The 27,447-nt window shown below is 33.8% G+C and overlaps 2 protein-coding genes across 5 annotated transcripts; both read left to right on the top strand.

Annotated features, from left to right (window-relative positions):
- The first annotated feature begins 2,635 nt into the window (after positions 1-2,635).
- LOC111901633 (uncharacterized) lies at positions 2,636-4,599 on the top strand. 2 transcript variants are annotated; one of them, XM_023897511.3, is made up of 4 exons: positions 2,637-2,816; positions 3,449-3,500; positions 3,739-3,787; positions 3,907-4,599. In XM_023897511.3, exons 2-4 carry the CDS (start codon positions 3,473-3,475, stop codon positions 4,358-4,360), a joined length of 531 nt encoding a protein of 176 aa, XP_023753279.1. In that variant the 5' UTR covers positions 2,637-2,816; positions 3,449-3,472; the 3' UTR covers positions 4,361-4,599. The 2 variants fall into 2 exon arrangements, with proteins under 2 accessions (XP_023753284.1, XP_023753279.1); XM_023897516.3 differs by lacking the exon at positions 3,449-3,500 and having other exon boundaries at positions 2,636-2,816.
- Positions 4,600-16,407: 11,808 nt separating this feature from the next.
- Positions 16,408-18,182, top strand: LOC111901631 (uncharacterized). Of its 3 annotated transcripts, none has more exons than XM_042898526.2 (3): positions 16,408-16,563; positions 17,297-17,348; positions 17,473-18,182. In XM_042898526.2, the coding sequence occupies exon 3, from the start codon at positions 17,564-17,566 to the stop codon at positions 18,101-18,103; it is 540 nt and encodes a 179-aa protein (XP_042754460.1). In that variant the 5' UTR covers positions 16,408-16,563; positions 17,297-17,348; positions 17,473-17,563; the 3' UTR covers positions 18,104-18,182. The 3 variants fall into 3 exon arrangements, with proteins under 3 accessions (XP_042754460.1, XP_042754459.1, XP_042754461.1); XM_042898525.2 differs by having other exon boundaries at positions 16,410-16,563; positions 17,294-17,348; XM_042898527.2 differs by having other exon boundaries at positions 16,425-16,563; positions 17,273-17,348.
- The last annotated feature ends 9,265 nt before the right edge of the window (positions 18,183-27,447 follow it).

Raw genomic sequence — 27,447 nt, 5'->3', positions numbered from 1 at the left:
TTTATGTAGAAAATACATAAGCCAAGGGTGTTGAATTTTTACCACAGGTATCATGTTGTCGTTTCTTGTTTCTAATAATAAGCTTTAGCCACCAGCAACTTAAGAATGTTGTTTTTGTTCCTTGTTAAAGGATTTCTAGTTTGGGCTTTGCCTTAGAATTGCAATATTGCATCTGTTATACAATCAACTCCAAGTTACTCACTCTTTGCCTTGATGTTTGTTTGTATATGCATACTTTCTATCTTGAGGAATTTGAGTATGGATTGTTTTTCTAAGTAAAAATTAGATGTAGTTAAAAATATTGTGGAAGTGATTCCAATAATATCTTAAGGCAATCTTTTGGATACATCTACTTATGACCCCTTACAAATCCATCTCACAAAGGAACCCTTGGTGGAGGAATACAGGTCTAGAAGTTGAGTTCATGTGATCTTTGTGAGATAGCACGCTATTCCATTTACCAATCAGGTTTCTAGCTCCCACGTTCTCAAGGTAAAAACTGTTTCAAGTTTATAAATATGGGCAATGAAATTTATTTAAGTTTTTGCATTTCTTTACCCGTTATAGCAATGTACTCAGTACTCACATTTATTTACAGATAATTAGCAACTTATAAGTAGGTTGGTTGGTGTTATGTGAAAGTGAAAGGGGTAAGTGAAATTTGAGAGTGATTTATGTTTTTTTAGTCACATTGCATCAGACTCAATTCCAGCTTGGAAATGGTGGTTTGTTTGGTGCTAGTTATATTCAGGTAAAAGATTTCCCATCTCTTATATTAATGTTTGGTTTTAATGTTTGGCTTATTACATTACTTTTGTCTCCTTTGTTGTATTGATGAGGCTTGAGCATGCTGGGCTGTTAATGTTCTTGTTTGTTTTCATTTATGCAGGTAACAATCTTGTTGAAAGGACTTATGAATCAGATATTAATGGTAACAAGTTTAACACTCGAGTCCATACGATTAGATGTTAATGGTAACAAGTTTAACACATGTGTCTTTGTTATACATACAAATTAAATGCAATGGATTGTATTTTTTGTATATGGTATTTTATTTTATATTATGCAATGGATTGTATTTTTTGTATATGGTATTTTATTTTTATTATGAGAGATTAAATGCAAATTTAATTTATAAATTAATAAATATATAAATATATTTAAAAAAAAAAAATTAAAATTACGATACGCAACAATGTGTGTCGTCTTCATTTATGACATGGCCTTTCTTGACTGGTGCTTCCTTGATACGCATTGCATGTCATAAACACGCGCGTCGTAAGGTTACGACACGCAAATGCGTGTCGTCTTCCTTTATGACAGGGCCTTCCTTGATACGCAATGCGTGTCATAACCGCGCGTCGTAAATGCGCGTCGTAAATGCGCGTCGTCTATAGACGACGCGCAAAAGCGCGTCATCTCTCTTTATGACATGGCCTTCCTTGACGCGCATTTGCGCGTCGTCTGAGCGTTTTACGACGCGCAATGAGCGTCGTAAAAGGCCTTTTTTCTAGTAGTGGGAAGAAATTGGACGAGGGATGCGCTTTAAGCAAACAAAAACTATAACATAAGTTATATTGGGGCTCACCGATGGAATCAACACATCTATTTCTCCGGTCGTTAAAGTAATATTGAAAATCATGTTGCTTTCACTGGCGGTATTTAGATATAGATTTAGGTTGGAGTGGTGATTCACTATCTTCAAGAAGATGAAAAACAAAAGATTATGAGAGAGCCCTGAAAACTATACCATAACTTCCTTCTCTGATTAGTAAAACCTAGAAACGTAAACCCCAATAAAAAAATCAAGAAAGCCGAAGAGAGGAAGAGATAGAGGAAGAAACTACCCTGCTTTCGTTTAAAAGCAAAAGTTGTACATGGTGATTAAATTAGGGTTTCCAAGAGAGACAAAGATAGAACTGAATAAACAAAGTAATATGCAGGGCTTTAGTCTGATCTGAAATACAACGGCGTGAGTTTAATATTTCATCATAGAACCTTAATTGCATTGCATATGCAATTGTAATCCATGTGATTCCATAGATATATAAATATAAAACGCATTCAATTTTGAATTTTAAATAATTATTCTCACTGATTTTATGGGATTTGCAGTCATAGCCAACAGATTAAAGTCCAGAAAAACAAAAAAAGAGGTAGCGATGGCTGATTTTTAGGCTTCTCAAATGGAAAGTTTTAAAATGAAAAGTAGTTTTTGGAATGAGCAGGAAAATGAAAACTCTATGCATAGAATAATGCCACGTGGCAAAATAAAGTGCACAAAGTATGACATGTGACTCTTTAGAGAGTCTTTTATTAGAAAGAGAGAAGAGATTAACCTAAAACTATTGCTGATTTTATGGTTTTGATTGCAGGTATTTTAGGATATAAGATAATATCCTTCAAATAAGGAAAACTGAAATGCTGATATGTAGGAATTGAATGTCGATTGATGTAGTGATTTAGTGGGTGAGAAAAGTAGAGAGTATAAGACTTGAGAGAATGCCACGTGGCTTCTAGAGGAGGCTTTTATTAAGCATGGTCCTGCATGGAGATGGAGATGGAGATTTATTTAGAATCAAGAAAGATTTATTTAAACTAACATCCGGCTCAAATAAAAGACCCAAAGTGGAAGCTATGTGATTGGTCGATTGGGTATTTGTTTCACAGCTCAATGGCCACGGCCCAGGGGATAGGGTTTGATGTTACGCCTTACGCATATAAAAATTGATTCATCTCCACCGTAGGGTTGCAGTACAGCGTAGAGGCGGAGGAGAAGCCGGCAAATCAGGGGACGATTGCTTCACGTAATAACGGTAATCGTGAAAACCTAATCTTCCGTCCGAGTCTACTAATTTCATTACTGTGTGATTTATGATACGGATCCCGATCCCGGTTCGAGGACAATGGTTTTGTTTAGTTATTTTCTAGGGTTTGTTTTTTGTGTTTCTTTCTGATATAAGTTTCAATGGTTCATCGACTCTGAAGAAACTTAGTTTATTTATTTTGCATCAAATTTAGGCGTAAAAAAGTTTCAAATTGATCGAAAAAATTAGTTGTTTTTTTTTTTTTTCCTTCACTGCTGAAAATCGTAATTGGAGGGAGCTGTTGACTATTGGATAACATGCATTTACAAAGCTGTTTCATTTTCATCTTAGTTTAGCTTTGTTTGAAGGGGGACAAGAAAACTCGAATATTAATGTAAAATTTGTGCATGTCTTGATTTTACCATGGTTTTATGTGTGTGATTCATGGGTCTGCTGAATGTTTGGTATTGTTTATAACAACTTAAGTATTGCATACCATAAGCATAAGCATATGTAGTCTGCGTCAATAGAGCTTAAATCAATTAACAATGATTGGATTTGGTGAATTAATTATGCATATGTCAGTATATCATAAGGCAGTTGAATTGGTTTTGGGCTTTGGTTTTTGAACTCTTATTTAGGCTTCAAAAGTCAACCAACCCCAGATGGATGGAGAAAAGAAGAATGGATCAGGTTTGTATGCAATTGCTACTTTCTGTTGAAAGAGTTTCCTCTAAATATGTTCTCAATTAGAATTATAGATACACAGAGACCAAGTCGCATATATAAAAAAAATCTCGGTCAACTTATTGTTACATAGGACACTCTCTACAAAAATATTATAATTAAAAAAATATCCATATATCGATTGGAAATCTTGAAGAATAAGGTGTAAATCCTTTGGTTGGAAGCTTAAAATTTTTTGATTCAGGAAACGAGACACAAGACATGGATCAAGATGAAGGACAGCTTGAATCCAGGTTACTAGATATTTTTATTATTATTATTGAATGAATGAATGACATAATTTTAAAAATATTGACATTAGAGAATAATAAGTTAAGTTTGCATTAATTTGGATTTTTATATTATTTTTCAGTGTAGATAATTTTTCTTTGAATACGTTGGCCAAGGATATAAATAAAATTATGAGGTGTACTGGATCCTTGGTAAACAAGTTTGAAGATCTGGGCACTCGCTTACAACGTATCGATGCGGAGTTGAAAAAATATCAACCAAAGCCAACGCCTGAGATTCCTACAGAGGAGAAGCCATCTCCTTACGACCCAAACATACGTCTACCAACATTCCCTGACAATTTTAATCTTGATGTCTTTTGCAACTGGGTTAAGGAGATAGAATTCTATTTTGAGTATTATTGTGTCCCAGAGCATGAAAAAATAGACCTTGTAGCCAACACATTGCCACTTGAAGGAGAGGCTTTTCAATGGTGGCAAGATATCCAACAGCTAAACAAGAAACTCTATAAAAATTATCACATTCAGTGGACAGGGATGAAGATGCTGTTTATGGATAAATTCCTTTCTCCATAGATTGTTTGATAGCCAACCAAAAATCCAAAGTTCGAATTTATTTATCTAGGGAAAATGGAATTGCATGTATTGGAATTTAAGGAAAAAATGGTTGTTTGCTTGAAAATAGTTGGATATTTATATATACTAGGAACATTTGAAGGGCCGTGGGTATTGTTAAAAACCGACTTAATGCAAAAATTAGAATTTATTCACACTGGATTTGATTTTCTACATATAATGATTTGGTTTAGAAAGCATATTTTTTTTTTCATTTAGAAGATTTAAACAAAAAACCAAACAAGGACACAAAGGTAGAGATGCAGAAATTAAAGTTACGAATATCATAGTAGACAAGTATCATGGGATGGAGAAGATTTTATGATTATCTGGTAATAATAAGAGGAATAACTATTAACCGACACAGTCCAATCATGGTTCAGTTTGTATATTTTCCCAATTCATAACTAATTGTTTGGTTATGGTTTTATAGATTAAATTGATAACTTAATATATATATATATATATATATATATATATATATATATATATATATATATATATATATATATATATATATATATATATATACTAATTTAAAATCCGTAGGAACCAGAATTATAAAATTAATCAAATTTTTATAGTAAAAACTTAAAATTATTTTAAATAAACTATTAATTAAGAGATTTTTTTAGTTATATAAAATTATAATCATTGATTTAAATAAATATGTTAAATTATATTACTTTATAATTTGTATTAATTTTATTTTTATTTTTGTTATAATGTTATTAATTTAATGTAATTAAAATGAGAAATTTGAAATTTGAAAAGAAGAATCAATAGGTTGCCAATTTGTATGCATTAATCTACCTCCTCTAATAAACAAAACCTATAATTTGCCACATGTCCCATTTCTACATTGCAAACCTGCCACGTGTCGTCTACTGCAATTAATCATATTTTATAAAATAAACTAGGCAAATGCCCGTACGTTGCCCAGAAGCATCTATATAGCTGAAATCTTTACAAATATATGTTTTGAATTGTATAATAATATATACATCTATTAAAACTGCATAATCTCAATCTTTTGAATGACCTCTATCTGCGGATTATTCATGAATAAAATTAAATATAATATATGATTTAATATTATTTATAGTTGTTATTATTTTTAATTCATTTTTAAAATTTATTTGCTTAACATTTCAATTTCCATTAGTGTAATCATTTAAAACATCAAACAATTTTTATTTTATTTTAAAGGTAACAATATAATCATTTATATAGAGCTATTTTTAACTATTGTTATTGTAAGTTATTTTAAGCTACTTATTTCAAAACTTTTAACGATTATAAAAAAATCTTTAGGAAATATTTTAGTGAATTGATATTACAATTTAGTTTTTTGCATTTAGCACTACAATTTATCACTTTTCACTATTTATAAAATATTATTTGGATTTTTTTAAGTGGAACTGAAATTTATATTGAAGTTGACCCTGTAATGTTATATTTAAATTAATAATTTAAGGATTTTGCCCATACAGTTCAAAAGTTGTAGCTTTAAACTGATAATGATTAAATACAACAACATATTAAATCTAATAAATTAAGTATAATATGTTAAAAGTTAAAGACATAACTTTATAAGTACAAGTAAAAATATTATTTTAATATTGAAATATAGTTTTTTTTTATTACACTTTAGGTTTGATACTTATTTAACCTTATTAACCAATTTATAATCATTTTTAGAAAGACACTACAATTTACCACTTTTAACAATTTACAAAATATTCTTTGGGTTGTTTGAGTTGAACTAAATTTTATATCTAAGTTGATCCTGTAAGGTTATATTTAAATTAACAATTTAAGTATTTTATACAAATTGATCAAAAGTTATAGCTTTAAAGTGATAATGGTTTACATATAACACATTAGACCTAATAAATAACGTATAATATGTTAGAAGTTAAATACAAACTTTATAAGTAGAAGAAAATATATTTTTTTAATATTGAAATTTAGTTTATATATGATTACACTTTAAGTTTGATATTTATTTAACCTTATTAACCAACTTATAATAATTATTAGAAAGAAACTGAAAAGTCATGAAAGTTTCAAATGAATGTGGTAAAAGGAAAAAATGCATGAGAGTTTCAAATGAATGTGGTTCAAGAAAAAATACAAACTTTATAAGTATACTAGGCGAATCCCCGCGCGTTGCGTGAGAATAGAATTATATAGTTAAAATAATAACTTTTACCACATTATTATTTAATATTTCTACTTTGAAACAAAATGTTAGTAGTAAAGCAAACATATAGTTAACATAAGTAAAGCAAACATATAGTTAACATATTAGTTTTAATAAACATTATAGTTTAATTTTTAAGTCATTGTGATATATACAATTATTTGATAATTTTGTAAACCGTTTAAAATTATGTAAATTATATATCAAATGAATGATAATATAACGGGTAACAAAATGTATGATCAAAAATATGAACTACAACTTTTAGTAACATAAAAATAGAAAAACATCTATTATAACATTTGTATTAAATATATATATATATATATATATATATATATATATATATATATATATATATATATATATATATATATATATATATAAAATAATAAAAAATATGAAAAATAAACACTATAACTTTTAATAACATAAAAAACACTAAAACATCTATTATGACATTTATATTAACTCTTCATATTTAAATCACAAATCTCTTCAAATATATTAATGTTTTAATGAGCAAAACTTTACAACCTTATAAAAGAAAGAAAAATACAAAGTTATTAGTGATTACTAATTAATAATTAAAAGTTAAAAACTCTTGAGTTGTAACTAATAAATATACGTAAATTAGAAAACTCTTGAGTTGTAGTGTAAATTTCAAATGAATGTGGTACTTGGTAATGTATATTTATTATTATTATTATTATTATTATTATTATTATTATTATTATTATTATATTAGTCTAAATAATTGGTTTTGATGCATCATTTTAATCCCTTTAATTATTAGACATAAAGATATTTAATTATAACTTTATAACATACATAGGTGCATATACATGTTAAACAAATCACACATTATATATATATATATATATATATATATATATATATATATATATATATATATATATATATATATATATATATATATATATATATATATTCGTAAATGTCATATGTAATTCTTGTCGTGGTAATATGGATAAATTACTTTCATATGAAGAACATATCATAATAAGTCTATTATAATTACATATCAAACGTTCAAACTTATGTTATCTTTTAAATATTGTCTTTTAAATATGTTGTGTAGGATAACCCAACAAAAAAATAATAGAAAATAAACATAATCAAAAGAGAAAAACTACAATCAAATAAATAAGAGCATTAAGTGGTTGAATATATAAATAAAGATGTTACATAAACATACATTTAACTTTAAAAAAACTAACTTTTGTCAACTTTGCTCAAACAAAAAAACCTATATCCATTTTATGAATATCCTTTCTTCATTTAGCACTATTCAACCATATAAACTTGATGATGATTCTTCACTAAACTGCAATCAAAATATTTTTCTTGAAAAAGAAGAATCAAAAAGATATTCCAAGCAAAACATTGATGTTTGGAGAGTCACATTCAAGATTGAGTAATACACAAATCACATATAATGATTAAATGAGAAACTGAATATAAAGAAAGAATAGAAAAGCTTCATTTGTTTTGGTTGAAAGAAAAAAAAATCATATTACAATTACCATCGATGCGACATAACCCATTTCTTCAAATCATCATATTTGGATCGTGAATGCTTCAACTATATGAAAACTTTTGAATCACAATATCTTCAAATCATTCTTACATGTAAGATTTTATATAACACAAAAGACACAAAAGATTGGCCTTTTTATAGTGAACTTTCACTAAATGGTAATTAAACATAATATAAGTAATAAAACTTTTGAATGTTAAATCATAATTAAGAAAACTTTTGAGTTGCATTAATTAAAAAAAAGGGTTTCAAATGAATGTGGTTTGAGAAAGTTAAAAAAAGGGGGGTTTCAAATGCATGAGATTCAAGAAAAAATGCTAGCTTTATAAGTATGTATGATAATGATAAAACTTGAAAAATTGCATAAATGTAGGATCTCGTTTTTTCCAGCTTTCTCATTTTCGGATCATATAACATTCAAAATTCAAATTAAAAATCCATGTTTTTTTTGAAAACAATAACAATTTACGTTCAGTATCATTGACTACAAATCTTATCTTTTTTAAACTATTTTCAAGATTTAAATGAATCCCAAAAAATTAGGAATTTCAAAATAATATTCTAACTCCGTTTATATCGTGCTTTGTCGTCTTCAACATCCATTCCCATTATCAATTATAATTCTTCTTTCTCGTCTTCAATATTACGATTTTTGCATACTATTGACATAACAAATCTGGTGAGTTCATTTTCATAAATCAAAATTTTTAACCTTTCATGGTTGTGTTAGACAGAAAATGGTCCCAAGTGTATTTTAGTCTTTTATTGACTTTTTTTACTTTCGTTATTTCTGTTTTGATGGTTCTTGAAATGTGATAGGTTGTTACTAAAAGTGTACCAATCAACAAGAAATTGATGATCAGTATGATTGCGAATGATCAACAATGTTGATATTGTTTTTGTATTTGAATGTGTATGTTTTGATTCACATATTACCTCTTTGTTTTCTGTCATATCTAACAAATAACTTTTACCTTTTTGGTCATGTTGGTCATTTTGGTGATTTTCATGGTTGTGTTGGACAGAAAATGGTCCCAGGAGTATTTTAGTCTTTTATTGACTTTTTATACTTTCGTTATTTGTGTTTTGATGTTTTTTGAAGTGTAATGTGTTGTTACTAAAAGTGTACCCATCAACAAGAAATTGATGATCAGTATGATTGCGAATGATCAACAATGTTGATATTGTTTTTGTATTTGAATGTGTGTGTTTTGATTCATAGATTACCTTTTTGTTTTATGTTATATCTAACAAATGAATTTTACCTTTTTGGTCATTTTTAGTTTTTTTAGTTTTTTGTTTTTTGTTTGTTTTTTGTTTTTTTTGCATATAATAGCATCCTACTTTTGTTTTTTGTTTTTTCACATCATACTGTCATTTGTCATGATCTATTTGGTTGCTTTTTAATTGCTAAACCACTTCAAAAGAGAGATATAAAACTTTTGGTGACAACTTTAATTTTGAAAGTTCCAGCAGTAATACCACTCTGGTTCTTTTATTTTTACTTTGGATGTCAAATTTTATGTTATTAAAACACTACCTGAATGTTGTTTATGAATTCATGGCGTTGACATAACATTTTTTTTGCATGTTTCTAATCAGTGTAGTTAATCTTTTTTATTTTTCTTAAAATTCAAGTATATTTGTTGTTAATTTTCAGTTTTCAAATAGTTTGTTTGACCCGTAAAGTAAGAAATCAAAAACAGTGGCCGAAGTATCCACTTTTTGGATGATTCAAGTTAATTGAAATGTGTAAATGTATAAATTCGATTTAAAGTAGAGAAAATAACCCTCAAATTTCAATGGTGTTCCAATCAAACCCTCATTGATTTTTGCAAATAAGTTTGTAAAGTTTTGGAATGGACGATCTTTCTGTAATTTCATTCTATTGATTTTTGCAAATAAGTTAATTTTTAATATAAGATCTCACTTTTAACGAATGTCATAAAACTACCCCCTCAAAGGTCTAAAGGAGAGCTTTTTTTTTTTTTTTTTTTCAGTTGTGGTCAATGAAAGAAATTGAAGCTATAAATATAAAATAAATTGAACAAATCGATAATTTTTACCTTTTTGGTCATTTTGGTGATTTTATGTTATTTTTTTTTGCATATAATAGCATCCTACTTCTGTTTTTTGTTTTTTTTACTTTTGTTTTTTTTGGATGGTAAAATGGGCAGATGGGTGATATTTTCATGGTTGTGTTTGACAGAAAATGGTCCTAGGGGTATTTTAGTCTTTAATTGACTTTTTTTTTTTTTTTTTTTTCTGTTTTCTCTAACAAATAACCCCTTTATCTTTACATCATTTAGAGGTACTTTATCTAAATAATCCTAACTTAAGGTAAAAGTTTTTTTAGTGAAATCGATTATTTTTACCTTTTTGGTCATTTTGGTTATTTTTAGTGAATTCACATTACTCAGTTAATTGATAATTTCCTGATTGTTGGCTCTCAGATTTTATATAATTGATTTTTTTTGAATTTTGTTGTTCATCTTTATATATCAAGTAAACTTATTATAGATTATATATGCTATTTTAAAAATCTGAGGGGACAAAGAAAATAGAAGTTTAATTCCCTTTTCAAGTGAACTACAAATTTATTGTAATTCCCAAGTCTTTTCAATATTTATTCTCATTTCATTAACTTTTCTAATTTTTTTTTTTTACAGATATGGCTACTTCAAAGATTACATTCATAAAAGACATTGACCCAGTCAATTCGGATGTCACTATCAAAGTGAAAGTATTGAAGTTATGGACACTCAATTCTAAATTTAATGATAACGAAAAGTACTCCATCGAAATGATTTTCTTGGATGAACATGTATATTCTTATTGTTTTACAAAAAAAATTGCATTTTTACACTCATTTTTTTTTTTTTTAAATATGCTATTTGATTACAAATTGATAATGTTGTGTTGTATATTTTTTTAGGGATCTCTAATTCAAGCTAATGTTTTCCAAAACTTATTTTATAAGTTTGAAAAAAGTCTTCGTGAGGGATCCGTTTATGAAATTACCACCCTCTCTGTTGCAAAATGCAATCCACATCCGAAATCTACCATATTTTATGATCTTCCAAATAAAAGTACCTTTGTAAGGGAAACAAAACTTAAGGATTCTCTTGATTTTCCGGAAAATGTTTTCGGATTATCTTTTGTGGATTTTTAGAAAATTAATTCCAAAGTTATCCCAACCCAAAGATCTGTTGGTACGTTTTCATTTATTTAATAAATACTAATATTTTAATAGTTTACCTGACATTATTTACTAATTTTAATATTAATACAGAATGAATTTCATAGATGTTATTGGCGTGGTTGTCTCCCGTACTACTATTATCCCCTCTGAGGGGGATCTCGACACCTCCCAACTCATCACTGCCTCAATCTTGGCCGGATCAACCAATATCCCATTCTGGTTGACGAGGAGTCCTAAGAACTGGACCTATCGTAACCAGAAATCGCACTTGGAGAATTTGGCGTAAAGCCTCTCCGATCTCAAAACTCTGAGGATCTCCCTTAAATGCTCCTCATGCTGCTCTCTGGATCTCGAATACACCAATATGTCATCAATGAACACGATCACCGAACGATCCAACATCGACACGCACACTCTGTTCATGAGATCCATGAATGTCATTGGTGCATTGGTGAGCCCGAAAGGCATCACCACGAACTCGTAATGCTCATAACGAGTCCTGAACGCCGTCTTCTGGATATCCTCCTCACGTACCCTCATCTGATGATATCCAGACCTCAGATTAATCTTGGAGAACCAAGACGCTCCCTGCAACTGATTGAATAAATCGTCGATCCTCAGTAAGGGGTAATGGTTCTTGACTGTCAACTTGTTCAACTCCCGGTAATCAATGCACATCCGGTGTGAACCATCCTTTTTCTTGACAAAAAGGATCGACGCTCCCCATGGCGAGCTACTCAGTCGTATAAACCCCTTCCCCAACAGCACCTGAAGCTGCGAGGATAACTCCTGCACCTCTGGAAGCGTAAGGCGATAGGGCACCTTGGCGATAGGCACTGCCCCCAGAACCAAATCGATACGAAACTCTACTTGCCTCTCGGGAGGCACACCCGGCAACTCCTCGGGGAAAACATCCGGGAACTCACGCACTATCGGGACCTCATCGACCGACCTCGGTCTCTCTACATCTACTCTCGTATCCACCACATATGCCACAAACCCACTGCAACCCTGCTATAGGCTTTGCTTCGCTCTAGCGGCCGAACAAAATGCTGACCCGTAACGGGTACCCTCGCCATAAACCATAAGAACTCCCACACTAGGGTCTCGTATGGTCACCAGCTGTCGCTCATAGTCGATAACCGCTCTAAATCTGCTCAACCAGTCCATGCCCACAATGACACAGACATCACCCATCGCAATCGGGACCAAATCAATTGGAAACTCGACACCGAAGATCTCGAGTACACATCCTCGAATCACATCAGTGGCATACACCGCTCGCTCCTCAGCTATAGAAACTTGCAGAGGTCAACTCAACGCCTCTCGATAGATACTGATGTGCTGACTAAAGGCTAACGACACAAAAGACCGACTCGCAACCGAGTCAAATAACACCAAAGCAGGTACAGAACTCACAAGAAATGTACCCATGCATATCATAATATAAGCATAACACCACAAACTCAAATAGATATATGAAAGAATACATACCAGCCACAACATCTGGGCTGCACGGACCTCCTCCGCTGTCAACTGGAAGGCTCTCCCGTGAGCCTTTGGCGCCTCGGCCTTCACTGGCCGATTCTCTGCAGCTCAAACGGCAGTAGGGGCAGATCCCTGTGATGCCCCCTGGGATGACCCCCGCAACTACGGACACTCGGCCTTCCGGTGTCCGGTCTAGTTGCAGTGAAAACAGACTGCAAACCCCTTAGGGCAATCCTTGGCCATGTGCCCCTCCTTGTCACACTTATAGCAAGACCCTGCTCTATAAACCCCCTCATGACCCTTGCCGCACTTGCCACAAGTGCGGCCTTCTGGTTCCCTGATCTCGAATTGGCAGGCTTGGCTCACTTGGCTGCCAGCTAGGACTGAGCCGGCTGCCGATCCCTCCCCTGAGACTCTGCCTCATCTCTAGCCTGAATCTCCAACTCTATCTCCCTCTTCCGAGCATTTGCCTGGAGCTCGGCAAATGTCCGGTACGACGAGTTCGCCACGAACTGTCGTATGTCCCTCCTCAGAATACACAAATACCGACTCATACGTGCCTGCTCGGTAGACACGTGCTCAGGGCAGAACATCGCCCCTCATGGAACATCCTGGTGATCACAGTAACAGACTCAGTACCCTGCTTGAGGGTCAGAAACTCCTGGGCCAATCGCTCCCTCTCCACCGGGGGAACGTACTCATCACGAAACATGGCGGTGAACCTCTCCCAGGTCACCGCAACAAGCTCAGCAGGCGAATAGTGCGCTGTAACAAACTTCCACCAGTCCTTCGCTCCCAAGCGAAGTTGGTTTAGTGCGAACCGAACCCTCAGATGCTCCGGACATGAAGACGTATAGAATCATCCCTCAATATCAGAAAACCATCTCATCGCAGCAATCGGATCATGCGTCCCATCAAACTCTGGTGGCTTCATGTTGCTGAACTCTCAAAACAGCAACGAATCACCACCCTGAGGTCTGGCAGCAACAACAACTGCGGTAGCTGCAGCGGTTGCAGCCTCAGTAACCGCTGCGTATCTCTCATCAAAAGTCTCAATCAACGTGGTCTTAATAGACCCGAACATATCTGGGATCTCTGCGCGGATGGCAGCAGCCACCTCCTCATGAATCAACCTGTGGATATCCTCATCACTAATACCACTGCTCTCAGGTGTGTGGCGTGTCCCAACCATGATGTCTCTCTGAAATACAACACAAAATATCAGAAACTCACTCGAGTGTACACACACTCGATATCCCATTCCTACTTGATCCCTGGTACCCTAAGGATTCTTACTTGGGCTGCGCACTGATCCGGTGTCTTCAGTAGTACGGGCCCAATACTACCGTCCACACCGCTTCAGTATTCGCCCCAAGTCCTCATCCTTGGATTCCAAATCCCTAGTACTCTACTCTCACTATGCATAGTCTACTCTCTAGCAGATCTCTCATAGCTCTTCGCTGCTATCTACTCACTCTCAAGCATCTCCTAGCAGCAAAACCCCTAGGCTAAGGCATCACAAATCAGGCCACTCTATTCCTAATAGGAATACCTAGCCTACTCTAGCATGCATAACATATTATCTCATATCTCATATCACATAATATAAGGGTATTTTGGGAAATCACCGTTCGGGCGCTGGCTGATCGTACACACTGCTCTGCTCTGCTCTTTTCGAAACCTTTTTACTCTTTTAGAAAAATTTGTTTTATTTCGAAAAATCCCTCAAATCCTCAGTTTGAGTTTAAATGCACTCGAAGGTGCATCCGAATCCCTCAAACCAAGGCTGATACCAACTTGTACCACCGTAATATTTTTCAAACAATTTTTCACATTTTAAAAACATATTTTTATTCATAAACATTATAAAATCTCATCGTTTCACATATCAATCCATATAACACAACCCAAGATCATAAAGTATAAAGACTTCTCATGTGTGTACTGATCATGTGGGCGCCTTCCCGCGATCCTCACTGGTACCTGAAACACATAACACCAAACACTGTAAGCATAAATGCTTAGTGAGTTCCCCAGAATACCAGATGCAACACATATTAGCCACTCAAGGCTATAACTCTGTATGACCCTCTGGTCAAAGTGTCTTAGTGGGACCCTCCAGTTCCATAACTCTGTGGACCCTCTGGTCCTAACTCTGTGACCATTCGATCCTAACTCTGTAAACACTGAATCACATATAGCACATAATCACATAGATAACACATAGCATACAATATTCTTTGTCACATAACTCTAATTACCTCTCTAGGTAAAGTATAGTGAGAAGACTCACCTCGGATAACTCGGTAAACCTTGGACTTTGAAATACTGCACTAGCCTCCGCCTACTCACATAAATAATTACTCTAATTAATACAACTTCTAAAGGCTAGGCTAACCCCTCTCTATAAGTTCCCTAAGAAGGGTAAAAGACCATTCTACCCCTCTAATGGCTCATAAGTCCAAACACTGACTAAACCCTAAAAGTCAAAAAAAGTCAACGGAAAAACTTTGACCAGACTCGTCGAATGCACTCGTGTGACTCGGCGAGTACATGCGTGTCCTCTTCGTCCCTGGTCCTCACTCGACGCGCTGAGTCCACCCCACACTCAACGGGTTATCACAAGTCGCGAATCGCGGGGCAACCCGACTCGACTCGTCGAGTCCCTTATGGGCTCGACGATTTCCTCCCATGAAAACACTCATCTGACCTCCTGAGGTCAGATCTGCTTCTCTAATCTATAGATCTGACTTTCCCATGACCAATAAACATGTAAAGGTCGAATCTTGGTACACATGCAAGGCACTCTAGGCTTATTTTGGTGAAATCTCTTCTAACATGGCAACCTATGTCCATTTCCTCCATATAACCACAAAAAGCAGCATGGTTCAGGCTCTTTGGACCTCAAAAGGTCCAGATCTAGAGTTTAGCACTCAATGGGACACTATACTCATCTAAACAAGCCATAAAAGGGTATAGAAAACCCTAAATTCAATGCTCTTAAGCAAAAAAGAAGGATAGGATCGAATAACTACCTCAAACTTGAAGATTCAAGCTGGAAACCCACTGAAATGCAATCCTATTGAAGCGATGTATTCGGTTAACCCGCTAAACACAAGTCGGGTTGACCATCCATTAACCGAGATTTCGCAGTTATCAAAATTCAAATTTTTCTAATTAAATCCTCTCTATTAAATGAAGGTTTTTTTGCCACTTGTCAAATTTTCAAGAGTTTTTCCACTTGTCATTTTTTTCGAATTTCCATTTTTTAAAATAAAATTTCATATAAAGAAAGAAAATCATTCTATTAATTTGATAATAAAGTCTTATAAATGCTCTAAAGAAGATTTAATTTTTTTATAAATGTTTTACAAGATTACATATGTAAATTTATTATTTTATAAAATATTTAATATTTAAATATTGATATTACCATTTTTATTTTTAATAAACCCGTGTAACGGGTCTCACAACTAGTATACTATAAAAAAAACAAAACCTTTTACCCATGCAAAGCATTTTGCATGGGCCTTTTCTAGATTATATAAAGTCACAAGGGACGACGAATATATGTGATTGGTCGATTGGGTATTTGTTTCACAGTTACGCGTATAAAAATTGATTCATCTCCACCGTAGGGTTGCAGTACAGCGTAGAGGCGGAGGAGAAGCCGGCAAATCAGGGGACGATTGCTTCACGTAATAACGGTAATCGTGAAAACCTAATCTTCCGTCCGAGTCTACTAATTTCATTACTGTGTGATTTATGATACGGATCCCGATCCCGATCCCGATTCGAGGACAATGGTTTTGTTTAGTTATTTTCTAGGGTTTGTTTTCTGTGTTTCTTTCTGATATAAGTTTCAACGATTCATCGACTCTGAATAAACTAAGTCTGTTTATTTTGCATCAAATTTAGGCGTGAAAAAGTTTCAAATTGATCGAAAAAATTAGTTTTTTTTTCTTCACTGCTGATAATCGGGATGCCTTTACAAAGTTGTTTCATTTTCATTTTCATCCTAGTTTGGTTAGGTTTGGTTTGAAGGGGGACAAGAAAAGTCGATTATTAATGTAAAATTTCTGTATGTGTTGATTTCACCATGGTTTTACATGCTTGTTTCATGGATATGCCGAGTAATTGGATAGAATACATAAATAAATAATCTCTTGGTAACATATTTTTGGTATTTGTTAACTTTCTTGATTGTTTTTATTCAGCTCATTTTGTACTTGTTTGCTGCTATTACGGATTTTGTTTGTTCATAAACTTCATTGCAGTTTTGTTATAGAAATTAAATAAATCGTCTTGGTGTTTTTTTTTTTTATTTTTTTTATTTTTTTTATTTTTTTTATTACCATTTCCAACCCAGAAAGTCAACAAACTGTATTGATTTTGGGCTTTGGTTTTTGTTCTCAGCTTTCTAATTCTATTGTGCAGCAGGGTTCAAAAGTCAACAAACTGCAGATGGATGGGGAAAAGAAGAATGACTCAGGTTTGGATGTAATTATTACTTTCTTTTGCAAGAAGATAGTGTAAATATGCTCAATTAGAATTTATATTAATAACAAACTAGTAATTGTTTGTTATATATACTGAAATAAAATTTTTTGATGCAGGGAAGGTGACACAAGGACAGTGTGAATCCAGGTTACTTACTAGTAGATATATTTTAATTATTTTTTGAATGAATGATAATATCTTAAAAATATGGAGAATGATAAGTTATTTAATCTTTGCATTCTAAAGTTAATATTTTTCAGTAGCACTTTAAGTTTGGTGAAGGATTTAAATAAATTTATGAGGGATGTTTGGTCTATGTCAAAGATGCATGAAAGTATTGGCGCTTGTGTAGAATATATGGAAGAGGAGTTGCCAAAATATCTATACAAGGTACATTGTCCGTTTGAGATTCGAGAGCATGATGAACCAAGAACTCTCAAACCAGAGTCATTTCTACCAACTTTTAATGAAGATTTTGATGAAGATGAATTTTGCTATTGGATAGAAGATGTAGAAAGTGGTTTCGAGTATTGTGATGTTGCAGAGGATGAAGAAGTAGAAGTTGTAGTCAGATGCACATTGCCACGTGATGGAGAGGCTTTCAAATGGTGGCAAGGTATCCAAGAGCTAAGCAAGAAAGTCGATGAAAAACATCCCATTGGGTGGGATGAGATGAAGAGGTTGTTTATGGCTAAATACCTTTATCCAAAAGATTGTTTGATTGATAGCTCTAACAAAACATCCTAACTTTCTTACACCCAAGGAAATGGAATTGCATCTATTTGGAATTTAAGGAAATTAAAATCCTTTTGGCTTTTTGTTTCAACTTTTTTTGTATACGGTAAAATTACTAAACATATCCTTTTTTTTTTATCTTCTTTCGGCTCAAATATAACAAACCTCCTCTATAACATCGGCAATGGCTAAACTTAACATTCTAGCCTTGATATCTCATATGCCATGAAAACCTTTTTACTCTGTGAATCGTAATAAAACTCAATTCAACCTGTTATTTATTCATTTAACTAGATATATACTATACTGTTTGATTAAAAAAATTTATATATGAAGATATAAACATTAAGTATTTTTTTTACAGAAAACATTAAATATCAATGCATAAATATTAAGTATTTTTTAAAAAAAAATCAAAATCTATATAAACAAAATGATGAATAAATAAATAATTCAATTTATATTAATAAAAAACTATAGAAAAATAATTATATTTTGGCCATATAATCTTTTTTTTTTTTAATTTGTCAATAAAAACAATAAAGTTTGATTATTTTTTCTATGTAAACTATTTTGCCTAAAATGATAATGAATTTTGAAAAAAACATGCTAATTTTGAATTAAATATATTAAGAATTAAGGAAACATATTAAAATTTGAAAATATAAGAAAACAAATTAATAACATATTGATATTTTCTATAACCTAAAAATTAAAATAGTTAATTAAGAAAATAAAAAATTACCACAAAATGACAAGTAAAAATTATTTTTTAAGAATTATCCACAGAATTATATGTATCCAAATACATAAAAATATGACATGTGGTAAATGATTTTGATTTATTAATATAGATATACATTTTATAGAATATAACATCTTTATAAGATGTAACTTAAAAAAATAAAAGCCTAGTAGTCATAGTTAGAGTATTTTGAAGATCCAGTGGTATTTCTTGTAGTTACTAAGCCCTATATGTTATTCATATGTCAATAAAACTTTTGAATATTGCTTATGAAGACATTGCTAGTAATTAAATTAATCTCTCTATTTTAATAAAAAAAAATAGTTTTTACACATGTTTCTTCTCCTTTCATTTAAGTTAAAAGTTAAATTACCAACTTATCTATGTCTTCCTAATTAATGGAGATATATAAAATAATACTAGGTAAGAGACTCATGGAAACCACGAGATTATAAGATAGACAGCGAAAGTGGATTAATAAAACTAGAAATTTTAATAAATTCAATACTAAACTATGTTGAAGTATGTTTGTCAATGTTGGATGATATTGCACTTTAATAAATGAGACTGGAAGTATTGGAATACGACAAAGTATGGAAACATAAAAGATTATGAAAGTTATAATGGCGAAAGATATGAAATATGACTTTGATAATCTTCATTTGTTTGTTTTATAAAATTTTACTTTTAAAGTAGATAGATAGGTATTGGCAATATATTTAGTACAATACCATGTTAAGAAATACTTAGAAAGTCCATTACTAAATTGGGAAAAAATTTAGGGATGCCAATTATCTGTTTCTATGCTTTCAAAATTTTGCATTTTAGCCCAAAAAGCTCATTTTTAGGCCAACGAAAGTCATATTTTTTTAGCAGCCAAGACAATATAATAGCTTTTCTTTTAAAACTTTATAATTATATCTTTATTTATGAAAATTAAAACATTTAGTGTAAAACAAACTAATATGGATACTTTAATGTAAAGATAAACAAGTTAAAGATCATTTCATCCAATTACATGAATGATGCTAATGATAAAAGCATGTTTGCTTTTATAATCATATCTTTGATCACGAAAAGGAAAACATTCGGTGTAGACATGAAAAGTTTTAGAGTTTGCTTATACTAATATCTATTTTGAAAAGCTTATTTTATAGATATATAGATTTTGAATGCTTAAGACATGAACCATAACAAAAAAATAATTTTTTGATAGGTAAAGGTAAATAAATGGCGAGGGTACTACGTACCAGGTGGTGCGCAAAAAACTAATGTACGCAAAAAACTGATGAGACTTAACAAACTATTGGAGAAAGAGAGAAAGAGAAGATGAGTAAATAAAAGGTTGATGCTTCTAGCATTTATAGTGCAATATTTTGAGGAAGATCTAGAACTCAAAAGGTTTGAATGTAAAAGCTGAAATCTTGAAATGAAGTTGGAAAGTTTGGTCGAGACTAAAATTGACAACTGATCCTTCATTATTGCAAAAAATCTCCATTGGTTCCTTTATGGACGACACAACTCCAAGGTCTCGAATGCTGCTTGCTTTGTGCTTTTAGGAGTTCTAGTTATCTTTAGCTAACTAGTAAACGAATATGCCAAGTTACATATTACAAGGACTAAATAATTTCAGAAGGTTAGGTTTAGTCATATTTTGCAGCTTTTGTCTGAGTCCAATCGTTGTAGGAAGAGATCTCTCGTTTGAAGAATTATCTGATCTTAGTAATATGTAATGGTATTCACGATCTAGTTAGGGAGAGATGGTTGGAACTTCTTATGCAACTGATGGCAAAGTGTGGGCCGGAGATTACCCTAGGGCAAGCCTAGGATGAGATTAGTGCGAGAGCAGCAGTAGTGAAAAGGGCCTTAGTAAAGTGAAGGCAAGCCTTGAGGAAAGTATGGATAAATGTGGTGATGGGTTTTGAGCATTCTAACACTCCTATGGTGTACATGCAACCCTAGAAACCTTGGATCTATGTTTTCTCTAATATACATGCAAATTTGATTTTTCCAAGGTTTACTTCCTATCTAGCATGACATGGGGAACATGTAATATAAAACTAGTGGAAGAACATACCTTTCCTGTTGCTTGAATTCCTTGATGACTTTTTGAGCCTAGCACCCTAAATGTGATGCCTCAAATGCTTCACATAACACCACAACACTTAGAATAACTTGAGAGAAACACACACTTGCACAAAATTCGGCTAGCCCTCTTGCTTATATCTTAGTGCCGAAAATGAGCCACCATGGGGTCCTTTTATAGTTGTGTCACAAGTAGGGTTACACCATGTAAACTCTAATTGACATGACTTTTCATTTCCTATGATCCATGGGTTTATTATGCCCATGGATTATCCATGGAGCACCACATGGGTTTTAGCCCAATTCCATAAACCATGGATCAATAGTCCATTATATAAGAATGGATGATTTACACAATCAACCTTATACATTTAATTAGTCTCTTTTTGATCATTAAATTAATTCCAAATTAATTCTTGATCAACACTAATTAAATAATATTATTAATATATTAGAACTTATAATATATTAATAATCTCTAAGTGTCCTTTTTTCTCTCATTATAGTGTACCTATGTGTTACAATGTCATGCAACCCAAATAGACCATGTCAGGTCGGTTCAAGTACATACCAAATATAGTTATGGACTTAGACACTATATCCAACAGTCTCCCATTTAGATAAGTCTAATAACTATGTTTGCAGACATGACTTCAGAATCCGACTAGCAATCGTAGCTCTTTCAAAGTCTCTCGGAATCGAGATGATGATGATACGCCATTTAAGATAAGTGATCATATAATCCTCTGCTCTCAAGATATCAGCCGGACAAACACATGGAACATGGTCTTACTTATTGTCCAACATTTGTTTCTTGATCTCTGATTTGTTTTGACATAGAAATAAATTGAACACATAAATTAGGTTCTGATCGGTCTCGGTACATAAGTCAAAACCAAATCATCGAGGGGCCCAGATATCGCTTTTATTGCTAGAAAGAACAGATAAACTTCGACTCACATGCTTGTACTGACTACTTGTTGAATTATGCACAAAAGCACGTTTTATAACATCGAGTTACCAATGCATTTTCGTACAATCAATGGATAACCAACTCATAGTCAACAACTCATATCTCTAGGTTTGAAGATTTATATGATATTACCGTCTCACGATCACTCGAGATAAATTCAATGAAGTGATGCAAGTGAGCGTGTGTTGAATCCAATACTCAGGCCTTATGAGTACTCATGAATGTTGCAGCAACCATTGCTATGTCTAATGCACTTTAAACAAATCGTACAAGCCAAATTCATGACAGTATTAAATCAATACCTACTTCCCAAGTATGACTGATTGTAGAGAGTTTGAATAATAACATAATTATTCTGGAAGTCAAAACATGCAAAATTGAAACAATAGTAAACGATTAACATAGGATAGTAACACTTTACTCATAAATAAATAAAAACTTTTATTTAATCATCAAATGTTAATTACATTTTACAAGTTTTAGAAAACTATCTAATTATTAAAACTAATATCATCCTTCAGCCCGATGCGCCTTGCATGCTGTAAATGCTTAACCCTACCCAGTCCCTTCGTGAGGGGATCTGCAAGGTTCTCATCTGATGATACCCTCCTTGCCACGAGGAGTCCTTCTTCTATTCGATGTCTGATGAAATGGTATTTTCTATCAATATGCCTGGATCTTCCGTGATCCCTTGGTTCCTTAGCTAAGGCAACCGCACTTTCGCTGTCACAAAAAATTTCCATTGGCTCTTTTATAGCTGGTACAAGTCCAAGGTCTCCAATGAAGTTCTTCAGCCATATTGCCTCCTTTGCTGCCTCGCTTGCTGCTATATACTCTGATTTGCAAGTTGAATCAATTACTGTCTCCTGCTTGGAACTTTTCCAAGTAATTGCCCCTCCATTTAGGATAAAGACCCAGCCTGACTGAGAGCGGAAATTATCCCTATTAGTCTGAAAGTTGACATTGTTATATCCTTCCACTCTCAAGTCATCACTGCCCCCGAGGGTTAGGACCCAGTCCTTAGTCCTCCGCAGATACTTGATAATGTTCTTTACCGTAGTCCAACGAGCTTTGCCAGGGTTCCCTTGATATCTACTGACCATGCTCAAAGCAAAGGCCACATTAGGGCGAGTACAAGTCATAGCATACATGATGGAGCCTACAACGGAAGCATATGGTATATGACTCATCTCAGCTGTCTCAGGCTCTGTACTCGGACTCTGAGTCTTACTCAGCTTGGCATTACTTTGGATAGGTAATTCACCTTTCTTGGAATCTTCCATGTGAACCTCTTCAGCACCTTATCCAAGTAGGTACTTTGACTAAGTGCAATTAGTCTCTTACTCCTATCTCTCAATATCCTTATCACTAGGATATAGGCAACTTCTCCAAGGTCCTTCATAGCGTAACACTTCCCAAGCCAGAACTTAATTAACCTCCTGCAAGGTTGGGATGTCATTTCCTATGAGTAGTATGTCATCCACGTACAACACCAAAAAGCTAACTATACTCCCACTAGCCCTAACATATACACATGACTCATCCTCGCTCCTCGAAAAGCCAAACTCTTTGACTTTCTCATCAAAGCAAAGATTCCACCTGCGAGATGCTTGCTTCAATCCATAAATGGATTTCTCAAGCTTATACACTTTATTAGGGTATTTTGCATCGACAAAACCCTCTGGCTGAGCCATGTAAACATCCTTAGCCAACTTTCCATTAAGGAAAGTGGGTTTGACATCCATTTTCCATATTTCATAATCATGAAATGCAACAATGGCCAACAAAACCCTAATCGACTTGATCTTCGCTACTGGTGAGAAGGTCTCATCATAGTCAACTCCTTGAGTTTGAGTAAAGCCCTTCGCAACCAGTCGTGCCTTGTAAGTGTGTACCTTCCCATCCATTTCAGTCTTATTCTTGAAGATCCATTTGCACCCAACTGTCTTACGACCTGGTACATTGTCAACCAAGTTTCAAACTTGATTGTCATACATGGACTGAATCTCACTGTCCATAGCCTCCTTACATTTAGCAGACTCGGGGCCTTCCATGGCTTCCTTATAATTATTAGTTTAATCCAAATATATCAGTGTACTATCACTAATAAATGTATCACCTTCAGTAGTGATGTGATAATCATAATAAAAATCAGGCGTGTTCTTAACTCTAGTGGAACGCCTAGGAGGTACAGACTCATCTATCGGCTCAACAGGAGTTTCCTCCTCAGGTTGGTCGATAGTATTTGAGGTTCCTTCACCACTGGACTCTTGAAGCTCTTCAAGGTCAATTTGCCTCCCACTTTCCCCGTGGCTTATAAATTCTCTTTCACGAAAGACTCCTCTTCTTGCTATAAAGACCACATTATCATTGGGTCTGTAGAAGAGATAACCAAAGGATCTTTGTGGGTAGCCGATGAAAATACACCTCTCACTTCGAGGTTCAAGCTTGAGACTCACGACTCATGAAAGCCTCACAACCCCAAATCTTCATGTGGTCTAGATTGGGAACTTTCCCGGTCCACATCTCGTGAGGTGTTTTGGCAAACTTTTTGGTAGGGACTAGATTAAGGATATGGGCGGCAGTCTCTAAGGCATACCCCCAGAATGAGATTGGTAACGAAGCTAGACTGATCATGGAACAAGCCATGTCTAATAGGGTTCGATTGCGCCTCTCAGCCACACCATTCAGCTGTGTTGTCCTAGGAGGTGTCAATTGTGAGACAATCCCACATTCTTTAAGATAGTCAAGGAACTCAATGCTAAGATACTCTCCTCCCCGATCGGATCAGAGCATCTTGATGTTCCTGCCCAATTGATTCTCAACTTCCTGCTTAAACTCTTTGAACTTTTCAAAGGTTTCTGACTTATGCTTGATTAAGTAGATATATCCATATCTGCTGTAATCATCAGTAAAAGTCACATAATAGTGATTAGCATCCTTTGTGGCGGTTTTAAAGGGTCCACACACATCTATGTGTATGAGGTCCATCAAACCTTCACCCCTCTCACAAGTACCAGTGAAGGGTGACTTTGTCATTTTTCCAAGCAAATAAGACTCACAACTATCATACGACTTTAGGTCAAATGATTCCAAAACTCCAGCCTTTTGGAGTTGGCTTATGCACTTCTTGTTGATATGTCCAAGATGACAATGCCACAATGACGCTTTATCCAAGCTATTTGAAGAATCAATATACAAAACATTATTTCCTAGATTATCTACAACATTCACAACTTCATATACACCATCACAAGGTAATTCTTTAAAGTAAAATACATCATTGTTATTAAAATTAATAGAACCATTATTATTATCAAATGAAAATGTAAACCCTTATTTGTACAAGCCATGAAAGGAAATAATATTTCTCGCCATTTCGGAAGAGTAACAACATTTATTCAAATCAAATATTAACCCATTATTGAGCAATAAAGAATAAACTCCTATCTTGGTAATAGGTGATGCTTTCTTATTGCCCATGACTAAGTTTATCTTCCCGTGCTCCACTTGCTCACTTCTTCTTAGGCACTGCAAATCAGTACAAATGTGAATACCACAACCTGTATCAAGTACCCAAGAATTAGCATTAGATGAGTTATTAGACAATATTGTATAAATACCTGCATGGATGTGTTTAGCTTTCCCATCCCTTACATCTTGCAAGTATTTGGGGCAGCTTCGCTTCCAGTGCCCCTTTTCCTGGCAATAGAAGCATAATTCTTCCTTAGGGTTTGAAGAAGGAGTAATAGGACCTTTCTTTGTCCCACTTGAAGAGGAGCCATCAAGGGACTTTCCCTTGGTACCCTTCGAAAGGGTTTTCCTCTTCTTCCCCTTTCCCAGCCCAATTGCCAGAACTGGGGTTGTTGAAGGAGTAGGAGTAGAAGTAACAGCCACTTTACCCTTAAGGCCATTTTCAACAGTCCTTATAGTTTGCTAAGTGTGGCTTCCTCCTTGTTCATATGATAAGTCATACGAAACTGATCATAACCTGGAGGTAAGGAATGAAGAATGATATCAATTGCCATGTCCTCAGGGAAGTCAACATTGAGCTTTAGCAACCGGTCAATGAACCTTTGCATTTTCTGCAAGTGACTGGTGATGGGTTCACCATCCTTCATCCTGGCTGTTATCATGGAGGAGATGATTTCATACCTATCCTGACGCGCGCTCTATTGGTACCTATCCATCAGATCCTGGTGCATCTGATAGGGGTAGAAATCTTCATAAGATTTTTGAAGTTCGGGAGTCATTGTGGCCAACATGATGCAGGATACTTTGGTAGCATCCTTCTCATGTACAGTAAGCTCCGCAAACTCTTCAGGAGTAGCAGTGGCTTCATTAATGACCTTAAGCTCCTTATCGAGTACATACCCCTTGTCCTCATAGCGGGTAATCATCCTGATGTTTTTGACCCATTCATTGAAGTTGGATCCATCAAAAGTGACTTTCCCACACAAGTTCATAAGGGAAAAGGAGCCTGTAGGGTTTGAGCCAGTAGCAGTGTTGGAAGAAATCTGAAAGAAAATACAAGTTTTATTAGATAAAGATTCCTTAATAAGTCACCCAAATGAAATATTAAGGCTAGGACCCTACAACTTACTTATAACTAGAAGAGGGATGCCGTAATCCAAGTTATAAAATAGTTGAAGGTAGGTAAATGACGATTTACCAATTTCCATCATAAAAACGAAATATTTTATTATTAGGTTTTATTGGATTTGAAACTCCTAGATCTTTTGAGATACATTGAACTTTTCAATGGCATGTTTGAATCTCGATTGTGCCCTCTCAAGTTTGTGACCGGGATGCCGAGGATCACAAACAAGGTGTGAATAACCATGCAAATTGACTTGGTACCCTTAACTTTATCACCTAATCGATGTGTCGGTTAACCACACACGCCCCACCGATCTATAATAAGGTCAAGTTACCCTTTACCACTCTTACTAGCCCTTGTTAGTGTGCCGGTTAACCACACATGCTCCACTAACGACTTGGTAAGGTACAAAGTGTAATCTCATGGGTTAGCACCTATTTCACATTTTCCTAAAGTAACTAAGGTTGGGAATTTTTAAGGTATAGTTACTTTATAATTTCATTATACTTTTAATGAGGATTAAGGTCATATCCTACCTTTTCAGCTAACGAGCCTCCACCAGTCAATGAAGCGATGGGTGAGAGTGGACACCCATTAAACTACCATTTTATAGGCAGTAACCTTATACCCCTCTTATAGACCAACATCGTGAATGAGGTCTACTAATGGTAAGAATGACATATTCTTATACATAAATATAATAATTAAACTTTTAATATTATAGAAGTATAAGGGTTGAATTTTAAACTTTTAAAATTATAAGGTTCAATTTGGAATTAAAGTATTAGAGTGTAAGACTTTACAAATTCCAAAACTTGAGGGCAAGTATTGAAACTATTTCAAGACTCTTTAATTCATAACTTATGAGTTTTAATGGTTCATAAAAATGAAGACTCTTCATTTTATGTAACCTCTTATTCTTTAATGACAATTTTAAAGAAGTGACTTTTGGT

This window comes from Lactuca sativa, chromosome 9 (assembly GCF_002870075.4).
Source record: "Lactuca sativa cultivar Salinas chromosome 9, Lsat_Salinas_v11, whole genome shotgun sequence".
NCBI lineage: Eukaryota > Viridiplantae > Streptophyta > Magnoliopsida > Asterales > Asteraceae > Lactuca > Lactuca sativa.
The sequence above is the reverse complement of the archived record's forward strand: the minus strand, read 5'-3'. Positions and strand labels throughout refer to the sequence as shown.

Bases quoted from the DNA above. Each gene is read 5' to 3' on its own strand.
- LOC111901633 (XM_023897511.3), top strand. From the start codon at position 3,473: ATGGATGGAGAAAAGAAGAATGGATCAG. The intron at 3,501-3,738 runs GTTTGTATGCAA...TTTTTGATTCAG, and splicing joins AGAAAAGAAGAATGGATCAG to GAAACGAGACACAAGACATG. The intron at 3,788-3,906 runs GTTACTAGATAT...ATTATTTTTCAG, and splicing joins GAAGGACAGCTTGAATCCAG to TGTAGATAATTTTTCTTTGA.
- LOC111901631 (XM_042898526.2), top strand. From the start codon at position 17,564: ATGGAGAATGATAAGTTATTTAATCTTTGCATTCTAAAGTTAATATTT.